This window comes from Barbus barbus (genome assembly GCF_936440315.1).
Source record: "Barbus barbus genome assembly, chromosome: 29".
In the NCBI taxonomy this organism is placed as follows: Eukaryota; Metazoa; Chordata; class Actinopteri; order Cypriniformes; family Cyprinidae; genus Barbus; species Barbus barbus.
In genome coordinates this window covers 23,829,709-23,849,221 of record NC_136757.1, presented here as the reverse complement: position 1 = coordinate 23,849,221, position 19,513 = coordinate 23,829,709, and the positions used below count along the sequence as shown (strand labels likewise).

Here is a 19,513-nt window from a genome sequence, read left to right as displayed (position 1 = left end):
TATTTCATTATGATATTTCCTCCCATTTTAAATTCTTATTCTCCAATGAAAGGTTAGATTTTTGTGAATTTTTTAAATAAAAGATCAAAAGTATTAACAATGCAGATTAATTTGCACAGCCTGCTTTGATCATATTTACCAAGGGTGCCAATAATTCTGACCACGACTGTATATATATATATATATATATATACAGTCATGGCCAAAAATATCTGTACCCTTCAATTGAACATGATGAAATAATTACTAAATTTAAAAGATTCTTCTTCTTCAAAAAAAAAACTGTAACTAAATCAAAAACTGTGCAAAAATGAAAACTGGCCAGAATATTCACCTAAAAAATTAAATTATTTTGTGTTCCACAGAGTAGAGTAAGTCAACTTCAAATAACATTAGAATAAGTAAATGATGACAGACTTCTCTTTTTAAATATATTGGATCTCTTCACAGATGCAAATGGCAGAATGACAATAAACCAGACCAGGTAGCGAAAAGCTGACTTCACAGGCTCCTATCACAGCGTGGCTCATTTTTGAAGCAGTTCGTGCTGTTAGAATGCATAGCAGTCTATTAATGGAGATTCTGTGTTGAGTAATGAGTGTAGAGACAGGGGAGAAACACCCAGGAGAGGCAGCCATCTTTTTAACCCACTTTTTAAAATTCACTTGGCCAGACGTGGGAAGCCTGCATGGAGCCCACATCAGTGGTGAGAAAATGCCTGTCTAAGCTTAATGAAGTCAGCAGGACTTCAACATCCGAATAAGAAAATAAAGCGAGAAAGCTGAGATTTAAGGGGGATTACGATATTCCGACCGTCAGCAATACATTGAGAGAGACGAGGGAAAACCTGGTAGAAGCAGTTAACGACTTCTTTCTCTCGTGACCAGTACGAGCGCCTGAGGCACAGCCAGTTTATGCATGTGTAGAAAATGGAAGTTACACTCGTATGTCAAGCTGTAAGAAATAAAAGCCACCGGCATGCTTTTCTGAGATGTTCTGCAGGTAACTAAGTCACTTCACATCAACGGCATACATCCACCCTCGCTTTCTTCACTTACGAGATGCGTTCACGCTGTTTACACACTCTACCACAAAAAGGAAAATGTAATGGGTCAAAAAGCCCTTGAGATAACATCTTCATTTATCGCTAGCTGAACCAAGAGTGCATATCTGTGAATAAATTGCAAATGCACATGACAGTGAAGTTGACTGAGGAATGATTTTTTTATGTTTTCACAGCTGGTGATTCAACAAGTACAAAAGTCTTTTTCACTGACTCTGTTAAAGAAGCAGATAAGAGCAAAGTACAGCTAGATATTTTTTCTTGACCATGACCAGGCAAGCCAATATAGTGGCTTAAAAATATATATATTTTTTGTTCTAATGGTCCATTTGAGCCAGTAATTTAGCCCTAACAAAATATGTCTTTTGCTAACCGAGGCTGCATTTATTTGATTACAAATACAGTAAAATTGTAAAATATTATTACAATTTAAAATAACTTTTCTACTGTAATATATTTTGATATAATAATATATTTCAATGTACATGTTGCAATATATTTCTGTGAAGTAGAATTTTCAGCTGCCCTTACTGATATGCTTATTTGCTGCTCAGTTTTTCTAATTTAATATTGGTTCTCAATATTAATATCTAATAACAATAAAGTAATAATTAATTGGTATTATTATCAATGTTGAAAACATTTGTTGCTGCCCACTGGAACCAGTTGAGCCCTTACAATCTGACTTTGCTGCAGTTGGAACAAACTGATGGTTCGTTTGGCCAGTGGAGAACTCCCCCCCCCCCCCGACTGAGCCTGCTTTCTCCCAAAGTTTTTTTCTCCATTCTGTCACCAATGGAGTTTTGGTTCCTTGCTGCTGTCGCCTCTGGCTTGCTTAGTTGGGGACATTTCATTTCCAGCGATATCGTCGACCTGATTGCAAAGAGACTATTTAAACTGAACTGAGCTGGATGATGACATCACTGAATTCAATAATGAAATGCCTTTAACTGAAAATCGAGTGTTTAATCTTGTCATTTTACATTATTGACACACTATTTTCCTATTTTGATATTGTGCATATCATACATCTCATATTTTAACAATTTGCATTGTTAAAAGCGCTATATAAATAAAGGTAACTTGACAAATTTTTTTTGTGTGGAATGTTTTTCAGTGTTATTTGATTAATAGAAAGTTCAATGATATTTGATATAAACCATTTGCAACATTACAAAATGTTGTTGCTGTCACTTTTGATCAATTTAATGCATCCTTACTAAATAAAAGCATAAGAGACGTCTATATGGTAATAAAGTTTGTATTTATAATTTATTAACATATTTTCAATGAGACAAAAAATGCAACCTAGATTTTTAATGATCAAGAATAGATGGAAATTATACAGAAATAATGTGACTCCATAAAACACCTCACATTTGATCTATTCTAGAACATTCCACAATGATTTGTCATTTTCAATCTGCCCTAACTGATGCTTCAAAACATCACAAGTCCATACAAAAACCTCTATGCCAGCCAGCTAGATAACTTTAACTTGGTAAAAAAAGTTAAAATCACAATAATGTTCAGTGTATCACAGAAAATCAAATCAAATGGTATAAAAACATGTAGATTCAAAATGCATTGGTGCATGCGTTTTCATCTAAAATATGGTTGTCTTCAAGACATTTATGATTTAGAATGCATGCAAAGTTTGTACACAATAGATGAAGGGCTCTTTAACAGACATCTTAGAGATGTATGTGTGCTTACTAGAGACTGGGTAAGTGACAGCAACACTTTCACACTGCGCCTCAGGCAATCCATCCTTATTGGTGAGCCCTGAAATATGATATCTTCAGAAAAAAAAAAAAAAATCAATGAACAAAATAATGATTCTTGTTCTTTACCTCTGCATAGTCTTTTATATATCGACTACAGCCTTTAGCCTGACCAACTTCTGCAAAGTTTCCTTGCCAGAAGGAAGTTCACAGGGTCAGACTAAACTGTCTGTCATGGCATACTTCGCAAAGCAGTTTCACTGTTTGACTCTTATCTCTGTCTAGATATTGTAGCAGTATCTACTCTCAGGACGATAAGGACTGAGGACACACAATTTCAAACTACAGACCATTTGTTATGAGTCATGTATGTTTCATTGTCAAACTACTTCCTTAATATAAAGACTCAAATATAAGACAGGCTTCCTTGAAAAGACAGGAGTCTATTATTGAACTCTTGTTTTTCTAATTGTGCAGACATGACAGATTTCAGCTTTAATGAGTGCTGACTGACGGTGCTAACACCACATGCTGTGCAGCACTGGCAAACCAGACACGTTTCATATCAATTATGCTGAAAAATTCTCACATAGTCTCTCAGGGTCTCTCTAGTGAGATTACGTCACCAAAAAACTAATCAGAAACATCCATCTGTCCTGTCTTGTATCCAAAACATGACAAAGAGCAAACGAATAGCTAAATCGTTTGTAGTGTAAACAGTTGTGCCAATTTCTGACTTCTATCTGGACACATTTGTGATGAGACGAGGCTTGTGAGGATCGATGAGATTATAGGCGACGATCCTTTTTTCTGCTGATGTGGAGCTGGACAGACTTTCAGGAATGCTATGTGATGACTGCGGGGATACGGCAGGGATAGAGTAAATGTGATTAAATACACCCTTTTCTTCCTTAACTTCATTATTTTGGGCAAAAGAAGTAAGTTCACTTCACAAAAGAACAGACCGATATGATTCTGATAAAAAGTTCACCACAATTTCATGCCTGCTTTATTATTTGATTTGTGATCATGTTAACATGTGCACACATAAACATTTTTGGAACCTTAATAGACTATATAACTTAAGCCCGGCTCACACTGTGCGATTTTGGCCACGATTTGGTCGTCTGAGACAAATTTTGAAAATCCTAAAAGATTCCTACAATCCTAGGCTAAAATCGGTTGTCTAGATCGCTGGTTTGACATGTTCACCGACAGCCGATTAATGGGCTTTGCGATCAATTTTTTCCTCCGATTAAATTCTGGCAGTGTCAGAAGATTTCAGACACTTTCCTGCAGTGTGACATCTCCTACGACGACCGTCAAACCAAGAACCAATAGGAGCACTGAACTTGATGACGCAATTAGCGCGACAACTTCAAACCATTCATTATTTGTAAAAAACAATATATGTACAAAGTAAAGTTTACTTAAAGTTTATTTATTAAGGGGCAGGATGTTTAAACTCGAATAACAAAATTACCTCAAGTTCGCTCTGTAGAACTGGAAGTCCATAAAGTCCTCTTTTGCCCGGCCATGACTTGCTCCACACACGTCGTCTTTTTCGTTTTTTTTTTAACATCAAGGCATGTAATTAATAAAACTAAAGCTACACGTTGCTGTTGTTTGCTAGCTACCATTATAGCGAGAGAATGCGGGTCACGTATTGATGACGTAAAACTCCGGAGAAGTCTTCTTGAGTACGTCCGTTTTTGAAAAAAAAAAAGTACTCCGTTTTTGTCGCGTCTTGACTGTCCTACAGTCTGACATTAAGACAACTGAGATCCTACAGTCTGACATGGGGATCTGTTCGTACAGTGTGACAAGCAGCAATCGCAAAAGACTATTACAAATCGCACAGTGTGAGCCCGGCTTTACTGAAATTTGACATTTACCTTTGGTAAATAATTACATTTTAGTTATACTCATAATTGATTTTGGGGTCAATATAAGAGTTTTAAAATGTTTTTGCAAGAAGTCTCATATGCTCATTAAAGCTCAAATTAGAGCAAAAATAAATAAATAAAATAACAATAAATCTTAATGGGTTCAGTAGAAGTACAATGGAAATAGCTGATCTGGCATTTCCCAGATATAAAGCTTGATACAATCAGTTACATATAAAATGAAACCTGCTGATTCAATTCATAGCAAACTATAAAACTGACATAAAACTACCCTAGTAAAAAAGTAAGATATTTAAAATACATTATTTCATAATAAGTATAGTTAAAATCTATTAACATATTTACAGACTTACTGATATAAAAATTATAATTAAACTTTATTTGGAGTACTACTTGTGCACAGTGCACATAAATATTAAAGGAACACTCCACTTTTTTTTGGAAATAGGCTCATTTTAGAACTCCCCAAGAGTTAAAGAGTTGAGTTTTCCTTTTTTGGATCCATTCAGCCGATCTCCGGGTCTGGCGGTAGCACGTTTAGCTTAGCTTAGCATAGATCATTGAATCGGATTAGACCATTAGCATCTCGCTCAAAAATGACCAAAGAGTTTCGATAATTTTCCTACTTAAATCTTGACACTTCTGTAGTTACATCGTGTACCAAGACCGACGGAAAATGAAAAGTTGCGATTTTCTAGGCTGATATGGCTAGGAACTATACTCTCATTCCGGCGTAATAATCAACTTTCCGGCTGAATGGATTCAAAAACGGTAAAACTCAACTGTTTAACTCTTGGGGAGTTGTAAAATGAGCCTATTTCCAAAAAAAGTGGAGTGTTCCTTCAATATTAAGTCTAAAATGGCACTATTGATGAAGATCGCATGATCTTTGTATAATATAAGTCTTTAACTGCAAGATTTTTAAAGTGTACCTGAAGTATATTTGCAATAGTTCCACTTTAGCACAATCAAATATGCTTCAGTATATCTTTAATTAGACTTCAGCACTTGGATGATGGTCACGTATGATCCCCCCTTCTAACTCGTTTCATTAGTTAAATAGATGGTGTTACAACACTCCTCGCTCTTCCCTATACTAATGATTCAAGATTCAAGATTCAAGAGTTTTATTCGTCACATACACAATTATACAGAGTATAACCAGCAGTGAAATGTAGGTAAGGTATAATGATGTAATCATTATAATTATTAAGAACAATAACAGTTCATGGGAGTTCCTCACAAGTGTAAGCGTGTGAGCTTTTGATGAGCACTTGAGTCTTGTATAGACACTCATCTGTAAATATTCAGGGAATGGGAATGACTTATTATAAGCAATTCAACAGAATTATGTGGAAATGACTGATAAAAGACTTATTTATAGTGCTCTGGGAGGTTGATCATGAATGGATATGCTAATACACTACAAAAGGAAATTATGGAATGATAATTCAAACCTCTCCTTTGATGACACAAAAATACACTCTTGTGCATTAATATTCATATTGCTCCCTTAATATTCGACTTACATTTATGCAGCATTTCATGCTAATTGGTAATGCAGCACTAAAACGATCTTCGCTTGCATGCATGCCAAAAGTAGCTCATAAGTTTCTCTGAGAAACTTCAGATTTGTCCGGCATTCGCTCTATACGGAAACCAAAAGAAATATTGATAAATATAATTATATTTTACTCAGTATTGAAAAAGTATCAGCAAAAAAGTTAAGTTTTTAAATAAAAAATGTAATTACTTAATTCAATTTATTGAAGCAACATGGAGTCGCAGCGCTTATGCACATCTACGGTACAAAGAAGAGAAATGAGAGCGCAATGAACTCCAGCAAGTTATAATCATTTTATGTGAATCCCCAGACCTTTATCTACACATCAAGTATTAAAATGGGGATACATAATCTTGGAGAGAGAGTTTTAATACATTCACACACATAACTGAATGTGAATGTAACAAACATTAATAAATGCTTTGAAAATATATTTTTCATTGGTAGTTCATGTTAGTTAATGCATTTACTAATGTTAACAAATGAGACATTATTATAGTGTTACCAAAGCTTTTAATGATTTATAAGCATTTTTTAAGTATTTACTTTTCCATGAACTAACATGAATCATTTTTACTAACACAAATAAAGTAAAAATATATTGTTCATATTTAGTTTATGTTAGTTTATGTAATTAACCAATGTTAAAAAACTATATTAAGGAACTGTTAATTAATATCAACATTAATTATATACCATTTATTAATGTTAATTAATATTAAGTCCAAAATGTATTAATACATTATTAAAATTTAAAGTTGTATCTTTTGAACATGACTATTTTTACTAACAATAAAAAGATTAATAAATGCTGTAAAAAATATTTTGTTCATTGTTAGTTCATACTATCAATAAAGAATTAACATGCTGTAAAAATATATTGTTCATTGTTAGTTCAAGTTAGTTAATGCATTCCCTAATGTTAACAAATGAGACTTAATTATAAAGTGTTACCTAAACCTTTAATGATTCATAAGCATTTTTAAAGGTTTTATTGATCTATAAGCATCTGTGAAATATTTTGCCTGCATTACAGCTTAATCTCTTCATCTGTTTTACTGTTACATTCATGAGATGATGTAAATTCAGATGAATATCATGTCACAGGATCTCAAAGCTCAGTATCAAATTAGTGTCAAATTATTATTTGCAGCACAAAAATTTATAAGACCACGTGTATGCATCTTTAGATTTTTTTTATGTTGTAATTAACATAATTATTAACCTAACTATATAAAATTATGTTGTCAGTGCCCTACAAATGAACTGGTTCTTGGATTTTATTAAGTCTGACAGAAACAGATAAGGCCTAAGAGATTTCTTAAGCTATAATGCAAAAAAATAAATAAATAAATACTGATTGATTTTGTTTCTAGTGATTAAAGAGATTTTTAACCCTCTACGGTACGCAATATGATATCAACGAGGAAAAAATTATTTGTGATGGTTAAAATTGGACACTATAACAATATCAATAAACATTTTCATTAATTTTTAATTCATTTATTTTTTTTAAAGTTTGTTGCCTCAAGGCAATATTGTACCACAAGGGACAAATTTAAACATTTGACATTTTCATGCATAAAAAATAAATATATTTATTGTTAACATCATTTTCTTTAACCCAATACTTGAACAGTTTTATCTAGTTTTTTAATTTTTTAATCTAGTGATTAATGACAAAGTTTTAATTTTGGGGTGGAGTAACCCTTGAAACACTTAAATAAAGACTGAAAGAGTGGAGAGAGTCATGCAACCGTGGTCTAGTTCGCTATAGCCAATTTAGGCTTTAAAATTCATAAAAGTTGTGTTCATTTGTGAAGATTATCATGATGAACAAAATGTAAAGGAATCATAAATGTTTGTTGGTCACAGAGCTAATTTTATTTTGCAATAATCCAAAAGCCAATGGAAAAATCCTATTGGGTTTTTGTGGAGGGAACCAAGGTGATACAAACTAGATTGGACTACAAAAAATACGTCATCACTGCAGCACTCTATTCAAGCACCCTGGCTATATATTAGTATTCATAAATCACATATTAATGCCTTATTCTGCATGACCACATTTTAGATCCTTTAACCCTACCTTAACTTAACAACAGGCTTACTAACTATTAATTAGCAGCAAATTAGGAGTTTATTGAGGCAAAAGTCATAGTTAATAGTGAATAGTGAAGTGACATTCAGCCAAGTATGGTGACCCATACTCGGAATTCGTGCTCTGCATTTAACCCATCCAACGTGCACACACACAGCAGTGAACACACACACACCGTGAACACACACCCGGAGCAGTGGGCAGCCATTAATGCTGCGGCACCCGGGGAGCAGTTGGGGGTTCGGTGCCTTGCTCAAGGGCACCTCAGTCGTGGTATTGAGGGTGGAGAGAGCGCTGGACATTCACTCCCCCCACCTACAATCCCTGCCGGCCGGAGACTCGAACCCGCAACCTTTGGATCACGAGTCCAACTCTCTAACCATTAGGCCACGACTTCCCCAATAGTAAGTTAATAGTGAGAATTGGTCCTTAAAATAAAGTGTGACCCTTTTTGATTTACTTTTTTCAAAACTTTCAGCCAAGGCTTTGTTAAACCAACATTCAAAGGTTTAACTTTTCTACTTAAAATTAGTTGTATGAGTTCCAATTCACTTTAATTCTAATTTCTTACATTCAAATACAGCAATTCTGCATCCTCTTTGTTCAGAATCAGTTTAAATCCAGCAACTGAACTGGAATTTATCAGGTATTCCCAATTCAATTCAGAATGGCGCCCGAGCAAGTTCTGCAACAGAGCTATTGTGAACTGTGATCCGTATCCTATTTGTTGGAGGTGAGAGGCTAGATTGTCTCTCGCTACAGGTCCTCTGCCCTCCCCGGTTTCCCTGTCACCTCATTCCTGATGAGTCTGTGTTGTTGATATTTTCTGGAACTCATTTCGCCAGCCCTGGAGGTTAATTGTCTCCAGCTCCCTCATGTCTCTTATTGATTAAGAGCGTGGGCTGGAGCAGCTCAACTCATTGGCACCGATGCACATCTTCAACATGAGGCAGGGCCCTGAACCTCGTCACTCCAGGGAGGACTGTTCCATCCTGGGCTTGCCCACGGGGACCCGAACCCCTGACCACCAGCGGCACAAGCAATATCCTGTGTCGAACAGCCTGTGGAATTGCTCTAGGCTGGTCTTAATCACTGTGAAGAAAAAGGAGCAGGCCCTGGGAAAAGTCATTCTCAGCCACAGCGGGCGTGAGAGACGCTGCTAGCCCGCGCTGTCCTGCACTCGCTGTGAAGCCGTCAATCTCTCCAAGATGACATTCCGTGACGGGCCTGTCATAGTTCATCACGGCTGATTGAGACACAGGACCCTGAATGCACATTACAGACAACAACTCTACAAGTCTAGACCGAAAATGTTTATCAGGCAAAGGCGAAAAAAGAAACAAGACGCAGCCCATAAGCATCGCCTTCACAGAAAATATTTCCATCTTTTTTTACAACCTTGCAGTAAATAAAAGAAAATGCTATTTATCTTCTCCACGTCCAACATATTGGAGAGCAACTTGCTGTTATGGAAAATACACAAATAAACAACACCGTTTTCCTTATTCCATCTATCAGGTTTAAAAGAATAGGTCATCCAACAATGAAAATACTGTCATTTAATTGCCTCACATCGTTGCAAATGGATTCTCAAATTTTTTTTGAGAATCTTTAAGCTTTTTTTCCATTCAATGACAGTTTACTAGCAACCTGGTTTGTCAAGTATCTTAAAAGTAGAGTATACGACTCTATTCCAGGTTTGAAGCCATATCATAGCTTTGTTTGAGAAACAGACCTAACACCAAACAGAAGACATGGACTACTTATGTGGTGTTTTGACTTTTTATTTTATTTTTAATTTTATTTGAATAAAATACCTTTCAGTTTTGAAATAATGAAATACAAATATATTGATACTTTACATACCCCTGAGCTTGTCACAATTAATTCTGGGATTTCCTTTATTTTTATTTTTTATTTTATATTTTATTTCAATTTTAGACCAATTTTATTTCATTTTATAGAATAGCATATAGTTTAATAAAATATTAATATCAGCTATTTGTAAGTTATCTGTCATAACATAAAAATGTATTATCCAATTATCTTATCTGTATTGGCCATCATTTTTAAAAAGTTACCTTTCAATTTTGAATGAAATATAAATATATTTATACTTCACATTTCTCTGACCCTGTCACAATGCATTCTGAAACCGCCTTTATTTTAGTTTAGTTTCATTTATATTTAATTTAATATTTTATTTTTATTTAATTTAATTTATATTTAATTTAATATTGAATAATTATTTGATTTAATTGAATTGTTATTTAATAAAATTTTATTTTTGTTCTTTATTGAAAAACAGCAGAATACAGGTTTGGAATAACAAAGTTGCGTAAATAATGAGAGCACATTAAATTTTAAGAAACTACTGCCTTAAAAATTGTGAGCTGAATCAACAAGCACTAATCTGTAATTCCAGTATTGGATAGAAGCAAACAATGTCCAATGCTTGATCAGTGGCCGCTATGATGAGTTTCCTCGCTACATTCAGTCTCTTTATAAAGCTCTGCTCCCTGTCCACCCACAGCCATCTGCTACGCTCGGCTTTGGACACACAGCTTGGCATTTTGTCCGCGCTGGCAGCTCATCGTGGCAATAACTGAACTCGCCCGTGTTCCTTACAGTTGTCGGAAAAACAGTCATATATAAAAGAGTGACAAATATGATGAGCTTGTTTGTGTGTGTGTGTCACGACAGAAGCAGAATAACTCCTCAGCTTGCTTTTAAAGACATTAATGCCATTCAAAACCAAAAAGTGAGAAACTGTGATTCACGGTTGCGGGTGCGCTTTTATACAACAGTTCTATAAACAAGAAGTTATATAAAGATACTTAGATTTCAGACACAACGTGATCAGCTATTCTGGTAAGTTTTGCTCCTTCAACAGAAACTGTTTTATAAAATATTATAAAATATTATGAACCAAATTATCTATTTGTATAGTGATTATCACATAATATATAGTACTTATAATACACTATATATGATGTAAATTGTTTAATATGCAGAAATGGATATTACAGCTCCATGCAACTAAACATTTGTAACACCTCAGAAATGAGGAGAAAAACTGTTTGGAAATGTTCTATACATCTCTTAGTGACATTAATATTACTAAAGCATTTTCCAGACAGATTGTTTTACAGATAGTGGCACGGAAGGCTTACCAAGCCAATGTTCTCCTGTTATCTTGCCAAATCCTTCACGATAAGCTTCCCAGTCACGGAAAAAGTTAACAGAGCCATCTTCTCTGCGTTGAATCACCTGAAAAAAAGTAAAAAATGTCATTGTTGTACATTTAAACACACTGTTATCTATATTATATTCATGTGGAGGTGATATGTGAATAAACCCCCTATAATAGGAAAATGTATGATTATTATAGACACCACTTTAAAGCAAATTGTAGCCTTCCCTGCAACAATTTTGGCATCAGAATGGTAAAGTTACAACTATTAGCAGGGATAACCCTCATCCTTCCGACTAAACTGCTTCGATGAGAGATGCATGATATATTATCATATGGCGGATATTAGATTTTTTTTAAACGATTTTATATAGATATGTTTTTTTAATTACTTATATATATATATATAAGTATGCAAAATATGTATACATATACATATTTTTAAATTTTGTGTATGTTCATTATTTATTGTTACCTTTAGATTACACTTAGATTCGCCATTGTCTAACACTCACATAATGAAATCTTTACAAAACATTAATTTAATTATACAAAAAATGTCATCTTTAGCATATTATAATGTTGTAATTTCTAAATTGTAATTTCTTGTAGCACTTTGTGATTTTAGCTTTTGGTGTTTTACTTTTAATCTATTTCGACAAAACAGTATAGAATTTTAATATCAGCTATTTATTAGTTATTAGTTATAACATGAAAAAAATCAACTTATCTGTATTGGCTAGAATTTTACAGAAAGCTAATGAATCCTAGTGAAACCTGATTCAGTCACTAAGTAGATAACACACGCGTTTCTTTCCTGCAGGTACATCCTTTGTCTTTGGTATGCAGATGTATTCTTTACTCTGAGAGGAATGAAGGGGAAACATGTAAATTGACTGGAGATGGATATTTCAGGAGTACGGTACAGAGGACGCATGTAGACGGGTCGGGGTCCTCAAGGGAAAGGTGACGCACACGTGTAATTCAAAGGGAAATTCAGACACTAATTGACTCCTGATCCCTTTATAGAACATTAATCAGGCAGGCAGTGGATCAATGGTTGTTGAAAATGATGGCAAGACTTCTGCTTTGCTGGCAATGTAAATGAGCCAAGCACAGTGCCCTTCTCACATGCTCACCAGTGCCTGCCAAGATGAAAACACACATGCCTCCAGGGACAGTTCCCAGAGGAACACCCTCACCTAAACAAGTCGGGAGGAACTCAAGGAAATCAACACTCAAGGAAAACCACCTTCCGACCTCAGTTAGAAATATTACAGCCATCTACCTATTCATGAGATGACAGTGATGTCAATGTGTTTGTTTAAAATAAGGCAAGAATTTAAGCAGGTATGTAAATGTTACTTAGGGTGTATTCACACCAGCAAAGTCCACTAGTTCACTTGCTTTGGTCCAGACCAAATGCAATGTTGATTGTCTTTTGTTTTGTGCGGTTCGCTTTCACACTGCTCTTTTTGTAAGTGAACCAGAAATTGTAAATAAAACAGTGTGTGCTTAAGGTCATCCATTCATTGGTTTATCCATTCAACCATACCAGAGTTCATTTGGAAGCGGACCGAGACCACCTCTTCAGCTGGGTCTCGGTACGGTTGTTTGGTCCACACTCGAGTGCGATTGTGACTTTGCACACGTACTTTGTACTATCAATTGCTGCCACATGTGAAAATCATGTTTGTGTCGCTAGAAACATATGAATTCACACACTTGTGTAGGAGTTTCAGTCCTGAATATACTGAAGGTGCTTTTTCCTTGTTAGAGGAGTTTATGTTTAGCTAAGGGGCTTTATGTGTGATGACACACAACATATAGATTCTGCAGAGAAGCCCTTTGAGTGGGATCTCCTGGGCATGTGATCTTGGAAAACAGCCACTCTCTCAATAAAACATGCCAACACTCTGTGCAGGTGCTTTGGGCCGCATTCAAAATTAATGGATGTGGCTTGACTCTGAATAAATCCTTTCATTGGTTCCTCTTCCAACCCGCAGAGCAACCTAAAAAATTTTAATTATTCACCATAATCTCTGTAAATGAACACTGCATCACCTTTCAGCAGTGGGCTCACTTAATCTTTATTGTACCTCGAGTATAAAACAGGTAATTAAAATACAGGGAAATTTTCGTGTTCTGATAAATATTTCATAAGTGCTGCTTTGAATATTCCCACCAGCGCAGCATGAGTAGACTTCAAGCGAGGCACCGTTTAGATGGTGGAAAATCAGATGCATATTTCAGGTGGGCACATCTTGGGGCATTCCCAGGGTTCAGGGCGGGGATACTGGGGGCGACTGATGGCTTCTGGCCTGTTGTGTCACTGCACAGATGAATAGCTGACTAAAAACATTTGATGCACTAAATATATGCAAATAAATATTAGGGCCATCAATTTTACACATTTATTTCTGTGTATATATACAGTCAGGTCCATAAATATTGGGACATCGACTCAATTCTAACATTTTTGTCTCTATACACCACCACAATGGATTTCAAATGAAACGAACAAGATGTTTTTAACTGCAGACTGTCAGCTTTAATTTGAGGGTATTTACATCCAAATCAGGTGAACGGTGTAGGAATTACATCAGTTTGCATATGTGCCTCCCACTTGTTAAGGGACCAAAAGTAATGGGACAATTGGCTTCTCAGCTGTTCCATGGCCAGGTGTGTGTTATTCCCTCATTATCCCAATTACAATGAGCAGATAAAAGGTCCAGAGTTCATTTCAAGTGTGCTATTTGCATTTGGAATCTGTTGCTGTCAACTGTCAAGATGAGATCCAAAGAGCTGTCACTATCAGTGAAGCAAGCCATCATTAGGCTGAAAAAAACAAAAAAAAAACATCAGAGAGATAGCAAAAACATTAGGCGTGGCCAAAACAACTGTTTGGAACATTCTTAAAAAGAAGGAACGCACCGGTGAGCTCAGCAACAGCAAAAGACCCGGAAGACCACGGAAAACAACTGTGGTGGATGACCGAATAATTATTTCCCTGGTGAAGAAAACACCCTTCACAACAGTTGGCCAGATCAAGAACACTCTCCAGGAGGTAGGTGTATGTGTGTCAAAGTCAACAATCAAGAGAAGGCTTCACCAGAGTGAATACAGAGGGTTCACCACAAGATGTAAACCATTGGTGAGCCTCAAAAACAGGAAGGCCAGATTAGAGTTTGCCAAACGACATCTAAAAAAAGCCTTCACAGTTCTGGAACAACATCCTATGGACAGATGAGACCAAGATCAACTTGTACCAGAGTGATGGGAAGAGAAGAATATGGAGAAGGAAAGGAACTGCTCATGATCCTAAGCATACCACCTCATCAGTGAAGCATGGTGGTGGTAGTGTCATGGCGTGGGAATGTATTGATGATGTGACTGCTGACAAAAGCAGCAGGATGAATTCTGAAGTGTTTCGGGCAATATTATCTGCTCATATTCAGCCAAATGCTTCAGAACTCACTGGACGGCGCTTCAAAGTGCAGATGGACAATGACCCAAAGCATACTGCAAAAGCAACCAAAGAGTTTTTGACGCGAAAGAAGTGGACTGTTATGCAATGGCCAAGTCAGTCACCTGACCTGAATCCGATTGAGCATGCATTTCACTTGCTGAAGACAAAACTGAAGGGAAAATGCCCCAAGAACAAGCAGGAACTGAAGACAGTTGCAGTAGAGGCCTGGCAGAGCATCACCAGGGATGAAACCCAGCGTCTGGTGATGTCTATGCGTTCCAGACTTCAGGCTGTAATTGACTGCAAAGGATTTGCAACCAAGTATTAAAAAGTGAAAGTTTGATTTATGATTATTATTCTGTCCCATTACTTTTGGTCCCTTAACAAGTGGGAGGCACATATGCAAACTGTTGTAATTCCTACACCGTTCACCCGATTTGGATGTAAATACCCTCAAATTAAAGCTGACAGTCTGCAGTTAAAGCACATCTTGTTCGTTTCATTTGAAATCCATTGTGGTGGTGTATAGAGCCAAAAATGTTAGAATTGTGTCGATGTCCCAATATTTATGGACCTGACTGTACAGGTATATATGTGCTGTCAAACAATTAATCGTGATTAATCACATCCAAAATAAAAGTTTTTGTTTACATAGTATATGTGTGTGTACTGTGTATATTTATTATGTATATATATATATATAAATACACACCCATGCATGTATATATTGAAGAAAAATATGTTATGTTTATATATTAAATATATTTATATATAATATAAATTATATGAATATAAATATATACATGTAAGTACATGTAAATATTTTCAAAATATGTACTGTATGTGTGCGTATACACAGTACACACAGATATATTATGTAAATAAAAATTAAAAAAAAAAAAAAAAAAAATTTTTTAAGTAAAATAAAACAGAATAATCTTTTATTTTAACTAGTTGTCAAAGCAACATTTGCTAAAATAACTTAAAATTGAAATCAAAATTTATATATAACTTATTGTATATTTATTTATATATTTATTTATCTTATTATATACATTCAGATATATAGATAACTACTAACATTGACACATATTTAAACACAAAATTAAAGTTTAAAATTAAAAAAGACAACAGGATATAAAAATAAAAAACTGACTCAAAATATTAATAAAACCTATACTCCAATACTCTAAGGGCCAGTTTTACTAAACAGGGCAAATTAGCGCGAGAGTGCAATTCCAAAACAGCACCGATGTGAGGGGAAAATTTCTGTGGGTGATTTACTAACAACGCGCAAATGAAAGAACACAGACGCAACATCTCATCTCATCACATCTCAACATCTCAATGACTAACACAATCTACCAAGCGCAGTGCAAATTAGCGTAGTCACAAATAAAGAATAAAGCAACCACAGCACGTTGAAAATAACCAGAGGACAAAAAATGAAGATTTGCAAGAAGTTTTGATAGAGCTGGTATTGCGTGACTCCCAATTGGGGGTCCCAAGGTGTCTTTTATTTCCTGAAGCAAATTAAAAATAGCATGGCTTGACAAACGATATGTTTAGACAATGTGTTCTTCTTGCTTTCTAAATATGTGTGGAAAAAATCCTCTCCATTCTACCACGTGCCTCCTCCTAGCAACAATAATTGCAGTGATTTCAAGCGCAAAATCGTTTAAGACATGCTTTATTTGGGCGTTAAATAATGGCGCAAAGACCAGTCATTTGACAAGCGCAAACATTAGTAAACCTCATTGAGTGATTCATTTGAATACTCTGCTCCCATAAATTTTGCGCCTAAAAGGGAAACTCCTACAAATACATATTCAATCAGGTCAGGCGCAAAAAAAAACTGTATCCACACCTTTTCAGCACTAATTCTTTAGTAAAACATGACAGTACAATTTTAACACCAAAAGATGTTAGTAAAACTGACCCTAAAACTACTCTGATACAGGTGCTGGTCATAAAATTAGAATATCATGAAAAAGTTGATTTATTTCAGTAATACCATTCAAAAAGTGAAACTTGTATATTAGATATACATAGGTTTTCTATGGGGTTAAGGTCAGGCGAGTTTGCTGGCCAATCAAGAACAGGGATACCATGGTCCTTAAACCAGGTACTGGTAGCTTTGGCAGTGTGTGCAGGTGCCAAGTCCTGTTGGAAAATGAAATCTGCATCTCCATAAAGTTGGTCAGCAGCAGGAAGCATGAAGCGCTCTAAAACTTCCTGGTAGATGGCTGCGTTGACCTTGGACCTCAGAAAACACAATGGACCAACACCAGCAGATGACATGACACCCCAAGAGCTCTGTGAACAGCCAGCCTCTTTAGCAATGACCTTTTGTGTCTTGCCCTCCTTGTGCAAGGTGTCAATGGTCGTCTTTTGAACAACTGTCAAGTCAGCAGTCTTCCCCATGATTGTGTAGCCTACAGAACTAGACTGAGAGACCATTTAAAGGCTTTTGCAGGTGTTTTGAGTTAATTAGCTGATTAGAGTGTGGCACCAGTGGTCTTCAATATTGAACATTTTCACAATATTCTAATTTTCTGAGATACGGAATTTGGGACTTTCATTAGTTGTCAGTTATAATCATCAAAATTAAAGGAAATAAACATTTGAAATATATCAGTCGATGTGTAATGAATCAATCTAATATACAAGTTTCACTTTTTGAATGGTATTACTGAAATAAATAAACTTTTTCATGATATTCAAATTTTATGACCAGCACCTGTATGTAAAATTAAATACAGGTGCATCTCAATAAATTAGAATGTCATGGAAAAGTTCATTTATTTCAGTAATCTCAAATTGTGAAACTCATGTATTAAATAAATTCAATGCACACAGACTGAAGTAGTTTAAGTCTTTGGTTCTTTTAATTGTGATGATTTAGGCTCACATTTAACAAAACCCCACCAATTCACTATCTCAACAAATCAGAATACTTCATAAGACCAATAAAAAAAAACATTTTTAGTGAATTTTTGACTTCTGGAAAGTATGTTCATTTACTGTATATGTGCTCAATACTTGGTAGGGGCTCCTTTTGCTTTAATTACTGCCTCAATTCAGCGTGGCATGGAGATGATCAGTTTGTGGCACTGCTGAGGTGGTATGGAAGCCCAGGTTGCTTTGATAGTGGCCTTCAGGTCATTTGTATTGTTGGGTCTGGTGTCTGTCATCTTCCTCTTGGCAATACCCCATAGATTCTCTATGGGGTTCAGGTCAGGCGAGTTTGCTGGCCAATCAAGCACAGTAACACCATGGTCATTGAACCAGCTTTTGGTACTTTTGGCAGTGTGGGCAGGTGCCAAGTCCTGCTGGAAAATGAAATCAGCATCTCCATAAAGCTTATCAGCAGAAGCAAGCATGAAGTGCTCTAAAATTTCCTAGTAGATGGCTGCGTTGACTGTGGACTTCAGAAAACACAGTGGATCAACACCAGCAGATGACATGGCAGCCATGCATGAGACTTCACACTGGACTTCAAGCAACATGGATTCTGTGCCTCTCCACTCTTCCTCCAGACTCTGGGACCTTGATTTACAAATGAAATGCAAAATTTACTTTCATCTGAAAAGAGGACTTTGGACCACTGAGCAACAGTCCAGTTATTTTTCTCCACAGCCCAGGTAAGATGCTTCTGACGTTGTCTCTGGTTCAGAAGTGGTTTGGTAGCCCTTTTCCTGAAGACGTCTGAGCGTGGTGACTCTTGATGCAGTGACTCCAGCTTCAGTCCACTCCTTGTGAAGCTCTCAGAATCAGCTTTGCTTGACAGTATTCTCAAGCTTGCAGTCATCCCTGTTGCTTGTGCACCTTTTCCTACCCAAATTCTTCCTTCCATTCAACTTTGCATTTAATATGCTTTGATACAGCACTCTGTAAACAGCCACACCTTTCAGTAATGACCTCTTTGTGGAGGGCGTCAATGTTTGTCTTCTGGATCATTGCCAAGTCAGCAATGATCCAGATTGCTGATTTCTCCATTATTGTGGTTTCAAAGAACAAGAGATACCCGGAATTCATACTGTAGGGATGGTCATTAATTGAAACTCAAATGTAAATATTCTAATGTTTTGAGATACTGATTTACATTTACATTTATTCATTTAGCTGACGCTTTTATCCAAAGCGACTTACAATTGTCACATATGTCAGATATGTCAGAGGTCGCACGCCTCTGGAGCAACTAGGGGGTTAAGTGTCTTGCTCAGGGTGTCTCACAGTGGATTCGAACCCGGGTCTCTCACACCAAAGGCATGTGTCTTATCCACTGCGCCATCTTTTGAAATGTTTTACTTTACATGCAATGAATCTAAAATATATGAAAATTTTACTTTTTTAAATAACTTACAAGAAAAAATGAACTTTTTCACGACATTCTAATTTATTGAGATGCACCTGTATTAACATTGTATATCATTACATATGATTAAATATGTAATAATAATAATAATAATTTAAATATGATAATACACCC

At 35.8% G+C, this 19,513-nt stretch overlaps 1 protein-coding gene across 1 annotated transcript in view; it reads right to left on the bottom strand.

Moving 5' to 3' along the window:
* The window catches only part of LOC306849376 (fibrinogen C domain-containing protein 1-like), a 113,819-nt gene that overhangs the window by 22,556 nt on the left and 71,750 nt on the right, over window positions 1-19,513 (bottom strand). The window contains exon 6 of the mRNA XM_079384340.1: window positions 11,533-11,629. Within this exon, the coding sequence (XP_079240466.1) occupies window positions 11,533-11,629 (97 nt within the window). The remainder of the gene's footprint in view (window positions 1-11,532; window positions 11,630-19,513) is intronic.